This window comes from Tachysurus vachellii, chromosome 8, assembly GCF_030014155.1.
Source record: "Tachysurus vachellii isolate PV-2020 chromosome 8, HZAU_Pvac_v1, whole genome shotgun sequence".
Classification (NCBI taxonomy): domain Eukaryota; kingdom Metazoa; phylum Chordata; class Actinopteri; order Siluriformes; family Bagridae; genus Tachysurus; species Tachysurus vachellii.
In genome coordinates, this window is record NC_083467.1 from 5,063,694 (window position 1) to 5,082,779 (window position 19,086).

A 19,086-nucleotide genomic window follows, 5' to 3' on the forward strand; every position below is an offset into this window, starting at 1 on the left:
GATCGCACTGTTATCAGAATTATGATTACAATTATCTTCATGTTGAGCTTTATGTTGGAGTTTAAAGTCGTATACAAGGTCCGCAACAAATTAACTGACCTTTTATTCAGGGTAATGCATAAAATCCTGACTTTTTATTGTGGCATTTTCTTTCTTTAAATTTTTTTTATTTAGTTTATTCTATTTTATATCTTTTAAACTTTTTTCCACTCCATTGATTCTTGACGTAGAGGATTGTATAATTATTCCAAAATATTGTTCGTTGTCATTTACTGTATCTTTACTAAATACCAATAAAGCCTTAGAAATTTGATTAAAAATACCTACATAAATAACAAATATTAGATGCTGTTTAGTGTTATTACACTGTTGGACAGAAATTGTTTATTAAAACAGATAAACACAAAAGTTTCATCTGGATTTAAAAAAGTTTTGGATACGCTGAATTTCTTCTGTGTACATGACTGCACAGCAGCTCTGCATCTGATGATGCCACAAATCTCCATAAAAGGCAAAACTCACAGCAGAAATAATAAGCAAATAGCAAATTTCTCAGCGGTCAAAGTGAAAGTTAGATTTCAGAATCTTTTCCTACCTTATATGGAACACAATATTACTATGAAGAGACATTAAAATTTACCTTTTTTTTTTTTTATTAATAAAATTCCATTTAGTTAGTTAAGTGAGCTAACAACCAGATTGAAATGAAAGCTTGGTTAAAGGTTTATGAATATTTGTACAGAACTGATCTGATTCACTTTGGAAATTTTCAGTTTGATAAAACAAATCCATGAAAATAAGTAACATGTAACTTGTAACATGCCCTCAATATTTTGAATACAGGTAAGAATTCATTACCACAATACCACCTATATGGCTGAAGGATCATTTGCAATATAAACCAAATAAACTTTTTGGGTTTTGGTCATATTTTGCTTCTATTTTTTTGTGGTCCATATAACAACCTGTCAACATTATTTTCTCCGAGCCTGAAAAATATATTAAAAAAGTATATTTTTGGTATAAGACGGCTTGTTTTAAAGTGATGCAGTTAACTTAGGGTTGAAAAAAATTCCAGAGTTTTCAGTAAAATCTTTTTGCAAGGCACAGATGTTACAACCAAATGTTTAGAATGCAGGCTATTAAATCTTTTTTTGTTGAAATCCAACAAAACATGATCAGATGAGCAACTGCTATAGGATTTCTGACAGAATAAAAATAAACACTTTGTATGAGTATAATTTTGTATTAGCTAGTATTTGGGTTTGAAACCCTGACCTTTACATGCACAGACACCCTCACAGCATGCAGTCATAGGGCTGTGTGCACATTACAGCCCTAATTATAGCCTAGTAAAAAGACTGATCCAATGTTTCTTCTGAACAATAATTAAATCACAGTTTTATTCACAGCACATTCAACATAAAATGGCATTCATCTTTCAGGCCTAACTCTCAATTAAACATACCTTACTCTTCTCCTCACACTCTCGCCTGGTCTCAGCCAGAAGCTCTTCCAGCTCTATCAGCGAGTCTTTCAAAGTGTCCACCTCATACATCAGATTAGATTTCTCATTATCGAACTGCGCATTGGACACCATGGCCTTGCGATATTTCTCCTCCATCTCTGACAGAGAATCCTAAAAGTGATTAAAAAAAAACAAAAAAAAACATGAGCACCATTTAGGCACAAGCACACGCATTCAAATACACAAATATACGAACAAAATTCAAATACACACTCGTGTAGTGGAAGGCATGAGCGGAGATCTGCAGTGTGTGTTTAAGGCCATAAATATGACAGGAAAAAACAAAGTCAGTGTAAAACCTGCTAAAAAGGCTCAACAATTTTTGTAGGCAAAAATCATTTCAAAAAAATATATCATTATTTGTTTTCAAAGTATTTACCATGTTTGAGAAACAGTTTACCATATCCTGTTCCTCAAACATGGTAAATAAACATGTTATTTATAAATTGCTGCTAGCATAACAGTGAATCCCCACAGACATTGGCATAAATAATTACAACACTGAATTGACAAGAAAAAAGTTATTTAATTTAATTACATGACCTCAACATTAGACATCACATGGGACATCGATCTATGAAGTTATTGTTTGGGATAGGGACTATAACCTTGTAAGTGTCCAAATATTTATGGTTCTGATTGTATTAATTTGTTTTTTATCTAAGCAAACAGATTTTGGTGTGTCTTGTACTCTACAAGTACAAATAAGCTGGAAGCATAAAAACTGGAAAACCATAAACTAATAATTATTTTTAGAATTTTTTTGACATCAGAGTTTCCACATTGCTTTGACTGTGTGTTGTACCTTGAGTTCTTTGAGGCTCTGCATGTACTTGGCCTCAACATCCTGGATCTGATCCTTAAGTTCATGAATCTCCTAAATAAACACCATGGAAGAGCAAGAAGAGAATGAAGAAATGAGTTTGACATGAGACAGCAGTAATGAGACAAGTAGCAAACTAAAGTATAAAAAATGTAATAAATGTTTTTTTACACAAGTACTGCAATACAGAGTAACTCATTGCAGAATTTACTGTGAACTACAAATGATTATGTTCCAGTGTACTGCTTCTTCAATACATTCTCTACAGTAAAAAGGGAGACATTATTCATGACAGGTGCACAGCACAATCACTACTAGGAGATAGGAGTGCATGTGTTAGCTGTCGTGAAAGCTTGATTAGTTTTATTTACTCCCACATAAATGTATTTGTATAGCAAATGGGTTAACAACCTGATAACTACAAATTCATAATTATTTATTTTGGAGCTTCTCTTGAGCCTATTTTACACCAGACAAAAAGTTCTGAGTATATAAAGCCACTGTGTATATAAGCTTCAAAATCTCACTGGATTAACGAGATCCGTTTGAAACCATACAGTGTCAATGAATATTTCAAGCAATTTTTTGTGCAGAGAAATGAAAATAAATTCTCCACATGTTCAAAGCATGTGGGCCACAGACAAGACAAGGCTGAGCATATCAGTTTATCTTATTCTCAAAGTCTAACCCACTGTAGAAAAAGCTTAAATAAAAGGAAATGAAAGGAGGAAAATAAGTTTCAGAAAAGTCTGTGCCGTTAGTGCTGCCATATTTCTGACAACCTTAATTGTTGTTATCAAACTCTAAGGTGGTTACTACCTACAGAAAAGCCCTTATTACACTGTCATGTGTTTGATGGCTGCTACCCATCAGACCCACTGGACTAGCTTGCTGAGATAAACTGTGGTACAGTAGACCATTATCTTGACATCATGGAGCTGAACTACAGCACAGTAGTATGTAAGTTGTAATAGGTGAGTGAAGATGCATGTTCTCTGTTTATGTAAAACATTGAGGATAAGCCATTAGCACTTGGTGTTTGGAGTTGACTACAATCATCTCTGGGTTATAAGTGTGCACAGAAGCATCATCTGTGCAACGGGGATAGATTGACAGTCTGAAGTACATAAATAACACAAAAAGAAATCCACAAAAACATTGATTTACCAGTTAAACAATTTTTTACAAATTGCCACATGAACCAATAAAAGAAACAAATATAAAGTTGCTTATGCAAGAGAGGAAGGTTGTTACTGGCCAGAAGTACGTACAGCAAGATAAACTGTTGTACGTACAGCAAGATAAACTTGTCTGTTACGGATAGTAGTTCAAACCTGTCAAAATGTGACACCACACTATGTTAATAAACTCATCATCTGATCTACTCTTGCAGGTGACAATGTTCCCACACCATCATAAACATTCACATCACATTTACAGTCTGAATTCTGCTGATCATTCGAATTTTGAGTGATACTTATCCGCCAAATCAAGAATAGAGGCAGTACTATGCAATTCTATACTCCACTGAAAATAAGAATTGAAAAGTCTGGTAAAATAAAGTATGATATATAAGCAACACAACTGTGATCCTTGGAAAATGTTTAACACTTGTGTACTCATCCACCAATACTCTTGGAAGTGACTATATAACTAAAGTCTTGAAAGACTTAATAAAAGAGGTTGAGGGCAGTGGTGGATAAAGTAGTAACACAGAAGGTACCTTAATATCCTGCAAGGATGTCTCAGTATCTGCAGTGACAGATGAACTGCCACTTCCTTTGCGCGAGGAAGCCCCGCCCAGTGAAGTCAGAGTAGCAGTGGATAGAGTAGATGCTCGAGAGGAACCCTCAAAAGAAAATTAATGGATTACATCTGTCAATAACAGATGTTATTACCACCCTTTCAACAGAACGTTTAAATAGAAGAAAAAGTATTGTTGCTAACCTTTTCAAAAAAATCTCTGTCCAATCCATCATCCAACTGTAAGCAAAAGATTTGAAAAAGAAACTGCAGTTGTGCTTTTTTCTATTTTACGTTTTATTCACACAACAAATGCACGCACATATAAAACAGCTTGTTAACATAATTAAGCGAATGACAATAAAGGTATAAAAAACATCTAAACACTAGGATTATGAGATGTGTGCACTATACTGTGGGTATAGAAAAGAATTACAGTTAATGAAAAGAATTATAAAATTATTTACTTTCAAATTATTTACATTTTGTTGCATTACAGCCTCAAATGAAACCACAACAAAACAGGATTTATCATTTATCAAGTCATTCCACAGATTTTCAGTAAAGTCTGTGCTCTGACTAAAGCATGGCAGCATATTTCCCTGTTCCTCTTTTAGTCGCCGTATGGTCAGTTTAATGGTGCACTTCAGGTGATGTTGAAATGTGAATCTTCTCACCCAAATAATTTTTGCAGAGTCCAGCAGGATATACTCCATCCATTTTCCCATCTATCCAAACACGTGTCCCACTTCCTACTGAAGAGAAACACTCCCACAACAGGACACTATACTGCCACACTTTACAGTAGGCACGGTAAACTGCATAGACTTTCTGCCAGATGTTTAGTTTCATTGCCAAAATTTTATATTTATTCTTACCTGACCACTATACCTTTTCCCACGTGACCTCAAAATCGAGTTGCTTTTTGCAAAGCTCAAATGAGACTTAATCTGGCTTGTTTCTTGGAACCTTCACATATAAATCAGATTCTCTGAGCATTTGTAATATTGTTGTCACATGCTCACAATGACTAATCTAAAGTCTTGTAACTTCTTCAGAGGTAGCCTCTCTCAGTAGTTTCCACCTTGCACTGCCATCTAATTAAGTGAGACTTGGTGTTAGCAAACAACTTGCACATCAGAATTATGGACTATGCTATATCAGGGATGGAAAAAGGCTTTAAACAACACAACCAAGTGCTTTATTGCACAAGGAATATCTCCTTTTATTCTGAAATAAACAAACTAATTAAACTTGTGGTGGAAGCCTGTAACCCTAATGCACAATCAAGATGAATTTTTAATTATTATTAATATATATTTCATAAATGCTAAAAAGAAATCCTGTTTTCATTTCAGGCTGAACATTTTGAAAGCGGGTCTTTCTTTTCTATACCCATTGTACCACTATTCTATCATGCCCTCAAACTCTCGCCAACTGACATCAGTAGATACAGCAGTAAACTGATAATCATGTTTAATTTTCTAAATTAAATCCCAATACATGTTGTGTGAGAAGCATGCATGGAAGGCCAGCATGGCATCTTCAGCATGCACAAGTGGACACTAAAATGCATCAGAGAACAGTGTTTAGTTGCCCTGTTTTCAAGCTGAACAACACAGACCTTTAAAACCTTGAAAGATTTAAATATGGCTAATGGGAAGCAAATGCTACGATATACAACACAATTTCATGTGAATATTTAAGCTGCAGACACCATGATATTTGACAGATAAATGACAGTTGCATCAAGAATTGCAGAGAGATGAAGTCTTTCACAATGGCTGTTAAGCATTTAAACAGACAAATCACAAGTGTTTCATGCAGCATCGAAGACACAAACACAACAATACCATGCAGGTCTTGTTTCAGCAAGATCATGCCATACCAAACATTTTTGTTTATTTCACACCAAAAAACATTCTATCACACGCTGAGCTGTTTGCAAACTCACATTTGGCAGATCAGGAACGGTCACATGATCCAAGTCTCTGAGGCCACTGCTGCTACCTGCCTTTCGTAAAAAACTGGCCACTGAACTGCTGCTATTTTCCTGGAAACCACCAGGAGACACCAAAAATATATACAGAACACACACACAGCTAATGTCAGTGCACTTCTTAAAGTAATAACTACAGCTAATGCAGGACAACATTAACTTGAGGGCTTATCTAAAGTGAAGCACTACACTCAGTAGTGTTCTGTTGTGGTCCAGTGGTGCATCTGTGTGGCACCAATCTACTTGTAATGATTAAAAAAAATTAATTTTCTTATTGCTACCAGTACCATAACAAATAGACAGCATTTAATTAGTACTATCCTATTCTGCTCTCAAAATGGCAGAAGCTGTACAATGTGACATCACAATAAACACTAGATTAAGTTTCACCATAAACCCTTATGCGAAATGGTGCTGAAAGGGAAGCTCACCACTGGGCTAGCACATCTGGAACTCGCTCTGGATGATGCTCTGGTGCTTGAGACCAAAATGCCACTATACTCTGACAACTAGGGAAATGTGAATGAGCAAACACACACACACACAGACACACACAGACAAACACACAGACAAACACACAGACAAACACAAACACACAGACAAACACACAGACAAACACACAGACAAACACACAGACAAACACACTTCTTTTACTAAAACCAAAAATGGGGCTGGGGTTATTTGGGATAACTGCAGCATTCTGGCAAATAGGGAAATCGCCAAACAATCCATGAAAAAATGCACCAATACAATAAGTCCAGTGTTAAAATAAGTTCAATCAGTGTTAAAAATTGTAAGTCAGAAGACATTCACAAAAGATGTCACTATACCAGTGATATCTCCAAGAACAAATTCTAATATTGCTGTTATATTGTCATATTGCCAGATCATGGACAGAAGATGTCAGAGAGCTGGAGAGCTGGTTTCACATCTATAATCAGCCAAACAGCTGATTCTTACTCTCAGTATTGGAGAATAAAAAGGTGCATCCCAGCAAAATGCAAGTTCTCAAATCAGATGGTGCCTATAAAAGGACAATTCGTAATTCAAAGAGCAAAAACATATAATCATTGATATTGTGAAGCATTCTCTTAGGATCCATTTATGTACCATTCATTGAAGGAATCTCAAATATCAGCATCTTGCACCAGTATGTTTTCTGCCTTTTGAGATTCTTCATGACAGAATTTTGTGGCTACACATTTCTGTTTTGTTTTACTACCTTTGAAAGAGATGCAGTGTGAATAGCTATGAATGGCTGTTTATAGCCATAAGTGATGATACAAACTGTGGACATGCAATAGCATTAAAATTAACAATGTATTCAGTGACAAATCACCAGGGTCTAAGAGGAATAAGGTGACGAAATGCCATGTAACAGGAAATAATCCACTTCAGGGAAATCATACCAAACTCAGGCCATATGACCATACCCAATTATGGATAAAAAAGCATGCCCCCAAGTGTTTTATTTCCTATATGTTAATGGATGCAAAAATAACGATGTTTTTGCAAAGCATGCACAGTTAGTTTCCACATAAGTAAACGTCAGACATTTTTCTTACAGTATGACTACTGGAGCGCAGAGATGTACTGCTGAGACTGTTTTCATATAAAGATCCCTAATAAGCATGAAAGAAACAAGACAGAGTGAACAGAGAGAACATACACAAACACACACTTTGGTTCACTAAAATATTCTAAGTTATTCTCAATTTATGTACCCTCATTCACATTTAGGCATGTTTCTGTGAGGTAGAAGGAAAGGAAATCCACATGAACACAGTGAGAACCTGCAAAATTCTACTAAATCATTGAATCAGGGACCAGGGAGCTGCGAGGTAGCAACACACGCACCGTGGCACCATACTGCCCAGGTAAGTCATCATAAATAATTGGTAGTTAACATTAACCAGATTTGAAAGTATTTTTGATAGAGAACTAAACTAATATAAATCATCATTATAGGTATGTACACAGCAGACACATCAGAAAATGTTCCTGTGAGCTGCATATAATATATTTCTACCTGTCTTTTTAACTTTAATTAAGGACACCTACTGCTGCTTTCAACAGATTATTGTGTTTCCATTTAATTTTACAACAGGACAGCTATAAATGTCAAGTGCTGTGCCACCTGCATGATTCCACTGGATTTTCATAGCATTTACTCAAAAGCTGTGTTTGAAAACTGGTGAAGCGTGAAGGCTTTATGTACACTCACCATCTATTTATGCAGTTATTCAATCAGCCAACCACAAGACAGCAGCACAATGCATAAAACCATGGAGATGCAGTTCAAGAGCTTCAGTTAATGTTCACATCAAACTCCAGAATGAAGAAAAAATTTGATTTCTGGTACTTTTACTGTGTCATGGTTGTTAGTAGCAAATGAGCTGGTTTGAGTATTTCAGAAGCCGCTGATCTCCTGACATTTTCACACACAATAGACTCTAAAGTTTACACAGATTGGTGCAAAAAACAAAACACACTGTGTGTGGAAGATCTGCATGTGTACTGGTATCAACTTAAAGTTGACAGTAAACATATATAACTGTGTAGAAGTACATAGTTTAATATATAAAATAAATGTATTTAACTATCGGGCTGTGGAGACTCAGTCAGTTGGTTAAGTTTCTGAGCTGAAGGTAATAGGGTGGTGAGTTTAAAAGCAGGATTGCCAGAAAGTCACAGATTGGTATCACAGGTCCACCACAAACTACTACTTTTAAACAACTACTGGTCTGTGTACATGGATCTGTACAAACAGTTGTATGCGCATGTAAGAATCTTTACTCCACATTATATCCATCTTCTGGAATTCAAGTCTCTGGGATTGAACCTTACTAAAAATACAGTGAGGGAAAAAGCTATTTGATACGCTGCTGATTTTGTATGTTTGCCCGCTGACAAAGAAATGATCAGTCTATAATTTTAATGGTAGGTTTATTTTAACAGTGAGAGACAGAATAACAACAAAAAAATCCAGAAAACACATTTCAAAAAAGTGATTTGCACTTTAATCAGTGAAAGAAGTATTTGATCCTGTATAAATTGGCATGATTTCTGGCTCCACGATGTCTTTTTTACAGGTAATGAGCTGAGGGAGTGCTCCTAATCTCAGCTCGTTAACTGTATAAAAGACCCCTCTCCACAGAAGCAAATCAATCAATCAGATTCCAAATGCTCCACCATGGCCAAGACCAAAGAGGTGTCCAAGGATATCAGGGACACGACCCATCCTCAAGTAGCTTGGTGAGAAGGTGACAACAGTTGGTGCAATTATTCACAAATGGAAGAAAAACTAAATCTGTCAATCTCCCTCGTTCTGGGGGTCCATGCAAGATCTCACCTCATGGAGTTTCAATTATCATTAGAATGGTGAGGAATCAGCCCAGAACTACACAGGAGGATCTTGTCAATGATCTCATGGCAGCTGAGACCATAGTCACCAAGAAAACAATTGGTAACACACTTTGCCGTAAAGGATTGAAATCCTGCAGCACCCACAAGGTCCCTCTGCTCAAGAAAGCACATGTACAGGCCCATTTGAAGTTTGCCAATGAACATCTGAATGATTTAGGGGAGAACTGGGTGAAAGTGTTGTGGTCAGGTGAGACCAAATCCGAGCTCTTTGGCATCAACTCAGCTTGTTGTGTTTGGAGGAGAAGGAATGCTGCCTATGTCCCCAAGAACAACATCCCCACCGTCAAACATTAAGGTGGAAACATTATAATTTGGGGTGTTTTTCTGATAAGGGGACAAGACAACTTCACCACATCAAAGGGCAGGGCCATATACCCTCAAATCTTGTGAGAACACCTCCTTCCCTCAGCCAGGGCATTGAAAATGGGTTGTGGATGCGTATTCCAGCATCTCTTCATGGAACCCCCGAGGCAGACGTGTTTTCTCTGTTCAGCTGCAGACTCACTCAATACACCATGGTGACCAAACTGCAGCCTCCAGTAACACTAAAGGGGTAGGTGTGTGTGTTTATCAACAACTCATGGTGGGGAGATATACAGACTGTTTAAAAGCACTGTTCGCCAGATGTGGAGTTTTTATTACTGAAACGCTGTCCCCTACTATCTACTAAGTAAATTTACTGTTTACATTCCTCCATGAGCCAACTCCACAGGCAATGATGTAAGCAACACAATGCTTTCAGCACATTAGAGAATGGTTATCTTAATTCTGTTTTTAATCGCCGCTGGGGACTTTAATCAGTGCAATTTACGGACTGTGCTTTCCAAGTATCACCAACATGTGGACATTCCCACCTGCAATAAGAACACGCTGGACAATGTTTACAGTAACATTCATGGTGCATACAGGACCCAGCTTACAAACAAAGACTCAAAGAACAAACCCTGTCACCAAACAGATTAAGATCTGGAACCGACAGGCATCTTGCAGGACTGATTTGCTCTGACTGGGATGTGTTTTAAGCTGCAGCAACTCAGAAGGACTCTTCTGTCAGCATACAGAACTTTGCTGAGTATGTGACTGGGTACATTAGTGCTTGTGTTGATAACATCGTACCCACCATACAAGTCATGAGGTTCCCGAATTAGAAGCCCTGGATTAACAGTCAGGTACTCCTCATGCTATGTTCTCAATCATTTGCATTCACATCTGGCAATGGGACAGAGTACAAAGCTGCTAAGTACGGTCTGAAAAAGCTGTTACAGACGCCAAGAGACAGTATAGAGAGAAGCTGTTTAGTTTCTATTCTAATGCTGATTCCTGTAGCACATCACAGACTACAGACCCAGCGCGAGCACTACTATCAGCCCCTAAGACAGCCTGCCAGATGACCTCAACAACGTCTACGCTTGCTTCAAGACCTCTTGTCAACCCCCATTCTTCCCTCCTACTGTATCATCAGCTGTGGTACACAAAACACTGTGGAAGATCAACCCCCATAAGGCAGTGGGGCCAGACAATATCCTTGGGCGGGCCCTCAGAGCTTGCGCTACGGAGCTGGCTGATGTACTCACCATTCTTCAACTGCTCCTTCAGTCAGAGAACCGTACTCACCTGCTGTAAGACCACAAACATCGTCCCCCTTCCCAAGAAGATTACAGACCAGTAGCACTCACTCCAATCATCATGAAGTATTTTGAGAGAGTGGTGCTCGCCCATATTTAGAGCTGCATACAGGACATATTGGAACCCCTGCAGTACTCATACCGGCCCAACAGGTCCACCTCAAATGCCATTGCTGCTGCGCTCCATATTTCCCTCTCATAACTGGAAGACAAGAACAGCTACATCAGGATGCTCTTTACTGACTACAGTTCCGCCCTCAACAGTGTCATCCTCCAAAAACTCACCCACAAACTGTCTGCACTAGGACTACACCCTAACTCTGCGAATGGCTTCTGAACTTCCTGACTGGCAGGATTGGAAATAGAACCTCAGCCACCATCACAACAATCATTGGCACCCCATAGGTATGTGTTCTCAGTCCCATCCTCTATATATTGTTCACACATGACAGCTCACAAGGAAAAATTGTAAATAATTGGAAAAAAAAAAGATGTTTGTGTTTGTATTTGTGTGTGTTTGATTCTTACTTAATTTTACTTTTTTTTTTTACATAGTTTTTTTTTTACTTGTCGGGCATTCACTGTGAACAGCAAATAAAGAATTTCTTGGGAAACTTGTTTCCTTACTGTGCATATGACAATACATGCTTTAAATCTAAATCTAAATTACAATGAGCCAAAAAACACAACCAAGGCAACAAAGAAGGTCTCTAGAGCTTAATCCCATCGAAAATCTGTGGAGGGAGCTGAAGGTTCGAGCCGCCAAACATCAGCTTCAAAACCTTAAAAGGTAGGGTCTCCGATATTTGAGAAATGCTTCAGAAAACTGAGTCAAGACAACAAACTAAACAAAAATCAAAACAAACGTGCAGCCAATGAGCAGAAAGGGGTGCGTCTTGTCAATATGGGCAGAGAGAGTGTTCAGTGCGCATGTGTGAAATTAGCAGAAAGCAGTTTTAACATTGACATGGAGGATAAAAACAAAGAAAGAAAGCGAAGAATGGCTTACGATAAGGCAAGAAGTAGGACCCGTGTTAATATAGGATCAGCTTTCCAGCGCTGGAGAGAACTGAAGAAGCGAGAAGTTGGCCGCATATTAACAGATTTGAGTTTCCTGAGTCAATAACTCCTGAGCTAAACACTGTTACTACACAAATAACACCTCTTTTCTATCATAGTAATGTAGAGAGGCAGTTACAACCGCGTTTTGCTAGTAACAGCGTTTAGCTCAGGAGTTATTGACTCGGGAATCTCGAATCTGTGAATATGTGCAAATGCACACATGCGCACTGAACACTCTCTCCGCCCATATTGACAAGACCCGCCCCTTACTGCTCATTGGCTACACGATTTTTGTTTTGTTTGGTGGCCTGACGCATTTCTCAAATATTGGAGACCCTACCTTTAAGGAGTGGGACAAAATCAAAAATTTTGTGGGACAAAAATGTGTGCAAACCTGGTGCCAAATACAAAAAATGTCTGTAACCGCTGTGATTGCCAACAAGGGTTTTGTACTAAGTACTAAGTCATGTTTTGCAAAGGGATCAAATATTTATTTCACTCAATAAAATCCAAATCAATTTAGAACTTTTTTGAAATGTGTTGTTCTGGATTTATTCTGTCTCTCACTGAGTATAAAATTATAAAATTACTACCATTAAAATTATAGACTGATAATTTCTTTTTCACTGAGCAAACGTACAAAATCAGCAGGGGATCTAATCATTTATTCCCTCACTGTATGTGGTCTTAGTGTCCAGAGGAGGAAAATCAACATGCACAAACCTAAAAATATAAAGAAAAATAAAATGTTCTGCATTGAGCTGTCAACCAAGATGCTGCTATACAAGCATCTCTTCAAACTCATTAAAGGCCCATGTTTGAAAATTTGACTTCTTTGCAGTGTTTATGTTGTCAAAAGATGATAAAGGTTAAGCTTTGGTGCATAATTAATCTATCATTAATTATTTCAAATCCAACTGCATTGGATAACTGACTCTGACAAACTGATACTACCTCAGTTTCAACTGACTCTTTTCCCCCCTAATTTAGTCAATTTTAATACCTCTGGACAGCACTTTGCAGTTCGGGCGGCCCGCCTAAGCTGGGAAACCCTACCGCCTTAACTAGGTCGTCCAAAAAAAAAAAAAAAAATCCACTGCACAAAAGGCTGTCAAGTGCACCTCAGAGAATAGCGCGAACGCGCTTCACACCGCAAGCGGGCACGCGCGCCACACGGCCGAAATGAGAGAAAGACGTGGTCCGTCACTGTCTGGAGGATAACTAGCCAGTTGATAAAACGCGTGTCCATGAGAACTGTAAGTGGACTTATGTTTTGGGTTTATTTAAGCCTGTTATTGTATTAGTCTATAGTTCTTGCAAATTTAAAGGAAGTTAGCTGGTGATTTTGTTGTTTGAGTTCTTCACCTGTACATGCTTCATTATGTACATGCTACAGTATTTTTACAACATTCCTACATACAACATTCTTTATCCAAATAATTGTTAAATGTAGTACAGAATCTGTGGTCTATCTCACAAAGAACAACCCCCCCCTGTCTACAGTTAGAGCCCAACACTCGCAGTGTCATCTATAATACAACGTGCATGATTATTAGCCTCCTTCTGAGACAACCCATGTATTCCACTCCAGTTTTGCAACAGAACAACTTCTAGTGAAGAAATCGCTGAATGTGAGTTCATGCTTCATGAAATATATTCAAATAAAAGTCATGCTGAAAATTACTTAAATAACAGTGTGATTTTCTAAAGCATACAAAAGACCTTTCGGCACATGGTTAGTGGTGATACTAACCCGACTGGAATTTGTTCTGTAATCATTGTCGTTGCCGTTACTCTGTTGGAGGAAAAATAATGGTACAAAGGGACATGCAACATTAATGCCTTTTCCACCAGTGTTAAAGGCAAATATGTGCTTAAAAAACTTTGAGACATTGTCTCTTCAATGTGGTTAACATACAATATCAGAAGAGATCTTCATCTTCTTTTTCTTCTTCTTTGTGCTCTTGTGAGAATTAAATAAAGATGTATGGGATAGCTACGTTTGATGGATTGTGGGGGGAAAACATAGAAATATATTAGAATAAGGCAAACTGTTGTTAAATCCAGGTTACACTGTAACCATTTAGTGTTGAAGACCTGGTTTAATATGCCAACTTCACTAAAAGCCAAACAGTAATATGCTAGGAAGTCATGCAGTATGCTCATCATTGTATAGAAACACAATAATAAGTTAGAGAAGTAGAAGAATAAACAGATTGTATGGTCCTCACCATTTTTAGTAATCCAACATTTAAGATTTTGATATGTAGCTATTGTCCCTAGAAATTAAACCAACATTCAAAAAGGTGGTAAAAATAAGTACATGCTATTTTTTAAAGAGAGGAATTAGCAGCCATGTATTACTAAATAAATACACAGGATTAGTAAATCTTCAAGAAGTGTGACTTTGTCAGTTGTCACCAATGAACAACAAGAAAGATTGTGTACAAATGAGGAGCCTTCAAGACAAGTGGAAACTCAATGTCCCGAAAGATTAATCCCAAGGTCTGACTGTATAATGCAAAGCAACTCATATCAACTGTTATGCACTGTGCTGGTGTGGTAATATGGCCTTGTTTTGTAGCCACAGGACCTGGGAAAGTTTATATAATTGTATACCAGAATTTTCTTAAGACAAATGTAAGCCAAGACAAAATCCAGAGCTCAACCCCAGTGAGATGCTGCGATGGGATCTTCAGAGAGCTGTACATAAACAATGCCCTCAAACATCAGTGTACTGAAGCAATGTTGTTAAAAAAAAAAAAAAAAAAAAAAAAAAAAAAGTGCATCAACATTTCTCCAAACATTTTCTCCAAACATCCAAACAGAGACTGAAACTCTTACCAAAAAAACAACAACATTTATTTCAAGTTATTGTTCTTAAAAGTTGTTAATTATTAAATAGGGTGAACTTTATATTTCCCACCTGGTTTCTGAATGCGGTTTTATTTTTCTGGAAAAATTACTACACCTGTAATTTCTTTTTTTTGTTTGTTGGTTGTTTGTTTATACAAGTTATTGAGGACCACACCAGTGTTATGAACTGAAGTAAGGGCGACTCTCTTTTCTCATTTTCTCAGGCTGTGTATAATTAGAGCTACAAATAAAGTCCACAGCTGTACTATATATTTCAAAAACAGTATTTTCATGTATGTGTGTTTATACAAGATGGTTATTTGCCATACCAGATCAATGCTTATGCTCTGAAGTTACAACATTTTAGTATTCCTCATACATAAAGTAATAAGAACCTTATATAATACAGTTTACTAAAAAAGAATCAAAAAAAAAAAACAAAGCACAAAAACAAAGAAGAAACACAAAAGAAATCAATTCCCCATTCTACAAAATGTTCACTTTAACTGTGAACTCTTTAAATGTTCAGAGTAACTGTGAACATAATTTTTTGTGTTATCCTTTTCTAAAAACACCAAAATTAATATAAGAACGACCTGCAATTTAGCTTTTTAGTTATAATAGGTGTGTTAGAGTAGAGTAAGGAAAAATAGGAAGGGCTATAGTTGAGAACCACTGATTTACATCAGGCAGTCGTTCAGTTACTGATAAAATCCTCATTCTCAAAAAGCATTTGCATAATTCTTACCCCAATCTGTGAATCAACTGACTCCAAATCCAACTATACAAAGAAACAGGGCCAAGTTTATGGCTAAACTTAAAAATGTCAAATAATAACTAGGGATGCACCGATCCGATATTTTGGATCGTACCGACGCCGATCCAAGCATATTGAGTGGATCGGGTATCGGTGGTGCGTGACCGATCCAAATCCGATACCTGTGGTGGTTAATTAACGAACGTCAAACATCATAGACTATTGCTTGAACTTATAAGAAAAATACACTTATATATTAAATTGCATTAATGAAAATAAATACAATAAATTTTATAGGAAATATGTTGCACAACCGCCTGCGACAGACAGGCACGTTTAGCAGGCACCCTTTCCATTTACCTCAGTGTGTTAAACATGCCGCTCATTTGGAAGTATTTTACGCTTGATTCAGCAAAGTGTAGCACTGCAAATTGTAATGTCTGTAAAGCCAAAGTTTCAAGAGGGGAATGTAGTATTTTGAATTACAATACGACAAATTTAATCAAGCATCTTCAGAAGCATCCTGCAAAAGAACTCATGGAGTTTGCGCAAGTTAAGCAGAAAAAGGATGATCCGTCAAAGCAGATGACCCTGACTGATGCCCCGTCCCCGCTGGAAAACCCCCCGAGAAGGGGAGAACCGGGTGCAGAACAAAGGGGGACGGGGGAGAGGGCATGGAGGTGAGTGTTGCCTGTGGCCCCGGAAGGTAAGCGGAGAAGTCAGGGCGAATCCTGAAACAGGTTTATGTCATTGGTGACGTCTATATACTTAGACATGGTTGTTCCATTTGTTGTTGCAATGTTGCATTGCACTTTTTTTGATGAGTGCAAGGTTTACTGTTTAATACATTTTGCATTGTGTTTCAAGAGTTCTAATTTAAGATTCACTTTAAAATATTGCCTTTTCTTCAGAAAAAAATTTAATAATTGCAGTATATATGGTTTAGATTGTTATACCACTAACTGTTAAAAGTACTGTTCGCTACTGTATTAATACTTTAATTAATACTTTACTTTAATTTCTTGTGTTTTCATTTTTCATCCAGTAATGGGCATTTTTGTATTTCTTTGCCAGAAACAAATAAATCTTAATAACTAAGCGAGTTGTGTACATTCTTTAGTTTTAAAGGTATAAAAGAACACAGATATCGGATCGGAATGGTATCGGCCGATACTGGCAAACTCTGGTATCGGAATCGGATCGTAAGAGGAAAAAGTGGTATCGGTGCATCCCTAATAATAACCCAAATTCCTCATAAAAACGACAGGTCCATAACATGAAAATGACTTTTAATCATATGATCATATTTTTAAACAATTTGCTCACGCAAATATAGGTGTTATTCCATTCATATGATGGAATTTCTAATCTGGCAGGACAGAATGGCAATGCACACCTCTATAATTGGTATAGAAATTGATACAGGTGAATTTAACACTTGCAGTGGAAGCTGAACCATCTATACAGTGTACTTGTGTTACTGAAAAATACATAAATAAGTAAATATAAATTTCTGTCCACTCACCCGCACACTGGTTTTGCTCCCCAATGACATACAATCTTCATCATCTGACACCTGTAAAGACACGTAGATCAAAAACAAAACAAAAAAAAGATCAGATTATAAATTTAGACAAGTCGATTCCAACATTTTGATGGTTTTTTTGCATGTAATATAGCTGAGCCACACAAGCTGAATCACAACTTATTCGTTTTTTTACGAGTTTTAGTATTTTTTATAACATCAAGATACACTGCATGGTACTGCCAGAACTACTCTGAGTTCATGAACTCATGCTCATGTAAAATATTAATGATGCTAAAATTTGCATTATGTGGCATGAGCACAGGAGCCTATTATTATTCATAATGATTGAAAGTTACATGACATCTTTACACAACAGATTTATTAAAATAGATATTAGTTTGTGCTGCTGCAGTAAGGGTTGCTTATTTTTATGCAAGTATGCTAAAGGTTTCAACAGCCTGCTATGAAAAGAGCCAGGGTAAAATAAAAAGGACAGAAAGCACAATTAAGAATCAGCAGGTGAAGGAAAAGAAGAGAAGGATATACAAACCGAAACATGTCTCTCTGAGTGGCGTGTATACCGCTCACTGTCCTCCTGTTAGGACAAAAAAAAGGAAAAAAAAAAATAGAGGGAGAAAAGCAAAAAGTAAAGGAAACACAAAGAGAATACAGCCCGATTCACAGCATTTGTTGTTGTTTTTTTTTGGTTTTTGGACATGCATACAGTCAGGTCCATAAATATTTCAATATCAATAAAGAAGAGATTTGAAAAAAAAAACAAAAAACAATAAGCTCGTTATATTGTAGTAAAAATGATGAGCTTAAACTTACTGTTCTCACTTCCTGCTTGTTAATGGGGCACTGTGCCTTTAGATTTGCAATTGTACAGCACTTTAATTCCTTAAATGGAGTTGTGGGTTGAATAAACTCTACTGTTCAGCATTAATGTCAATTATATAGCCTAACAATATCCGCAAACAATGATGTGTTCTACACCATTTGCTCAATATTTTTTAAAAATTAGAAACAGTTACCTCTTAATCATTAACACATGATATAAATACCCTCCTATACAAACTTTCCTTCTTACTCTTATCAGTCATTAAAACAATATTGCAATACAATATTGTATCAATATTATCAATAAATGTATAAAAAGTGCTCACTCTTGCTAATGGATCTTATAATGCCATACACTACAGCGTTTTGATGAAAGTACTGCAATTCAGTTACATTGAAACCTCATTATTGCAATATTTTGTCAAAAAAAAAAAACACATACACAAAGAGAGAGAGCGAGAGAAGGTGAGAGAGAGAGTGAGAGAGAGAAAGAGAGGGAGAGAGAAATTAGCTCCCAGAGTTCCACAAAAAAATATCTAGCAATACCATCCACTGCTCAATGTCCCCCCATTTGTTTTCCAGGTTTTCCAGACCATAGTACTTCTGAGGAAGGATTGCAGATGGAAACAAAGGGCAGAACAAAAAGAGAGGGAAAAAACATCAAGATAGAAAAAAACATTGTTTCTACTGCAAAGTGAAGGCTTTTAATGTTGTATATTTACATTCATGAGGAAAAAAAAGATACACCCTCCTTCAGTTCAATCTTTCTATTTATCAGGGCTAAAATGACATTTGTCTAGTCCTCATCAACTTCTTTAAACAAGAAAATAACCTCAGATGACATTGACATAAAGGTGATATGTTTTTTTTTTTTTGCAGCTTCATGGTTCTGGAGGGAT

The 19,086-nt window shown here is 36.9% G+C and overlaps 1 protein-coding gene across 50 annotated transcripts in view; it reads right to left on the minus strand.

Annotated features, from left to right (window-relative positions):
- Positions 1 to 19,086, minus strand: part of lrrfip1a (leucine rich repeat (in FLII) interacting protein 1a) — a 41,663-nt gene that overhangs the window by 12,348 nt on the left and 10,229 nt on the right. For 11 of the 50 annotated variants that reach the window (XR_009648937.1, XM_060875886.1, XM_060875881.1 and 8 more), the window contains 13 exons: positions 18,734 to 18,790; positions 17,898 to 17,942; positions 17,345 to 17,395; positions 15,811 to 15,843; positions 14,125 to 14,202; positions 13,960 to 14,001; positions 7,659 to 7,715; positions 6,525 to 6,602; positions 6,049 to 6,147; positions 4,299 to 4,334; positions 4,075 to 4,200; positions 2,334 to 2,405; positions 1,469 to 1,639 (listed from right to left, as the gene is read on the minus strand). Coding sequence is in view for 49 of the 50 variants with exons in the window: in XM_060875886.1 (XP_060731869.1) it covers positions 1,469 to 1,639; positions 2,334 to 2,405; positions 4,075 to 4,200; positions 4,299 to 4,334; positions 6,049 to 6,147; positions 6,525 to 6,602; positions 7,659 to 7,715; positions 13,960 to 14,001; positions 14,125 to 14,202; positions 15,811 to 15,843; positions 17,345 to 17,395; positions 17,898 to 17,942; positions 18,734 to 18,790 (945 nt within the window). In the remaining variant the exon portion in view is untranslated. Of the gene's footprint in view, positions 1 to 1,468; positions 1,640 to 2,333; positions 2,406 to 4,074; positions 4,201 to 4,298; positions 4,335 to 6,048; positions 6,148 to 6,524; positions 6,603 to 7,658; positions 7,716 to 13,959; positions 14,002 to 14,124; positions 14,203 to 15,810; positions 15,844 to 17,344; positions 17,396 to 17,897; positions 17,951 to 18,513; positions 18,594 to 18,731; positions 18,791 to 19,086 lie in introns of those variants that run through there. The other 39 variants (XM_060875887.1, XM_060875875.1, XM_060875838.1 and 36 more) reach the window with 38 other exon arrangements.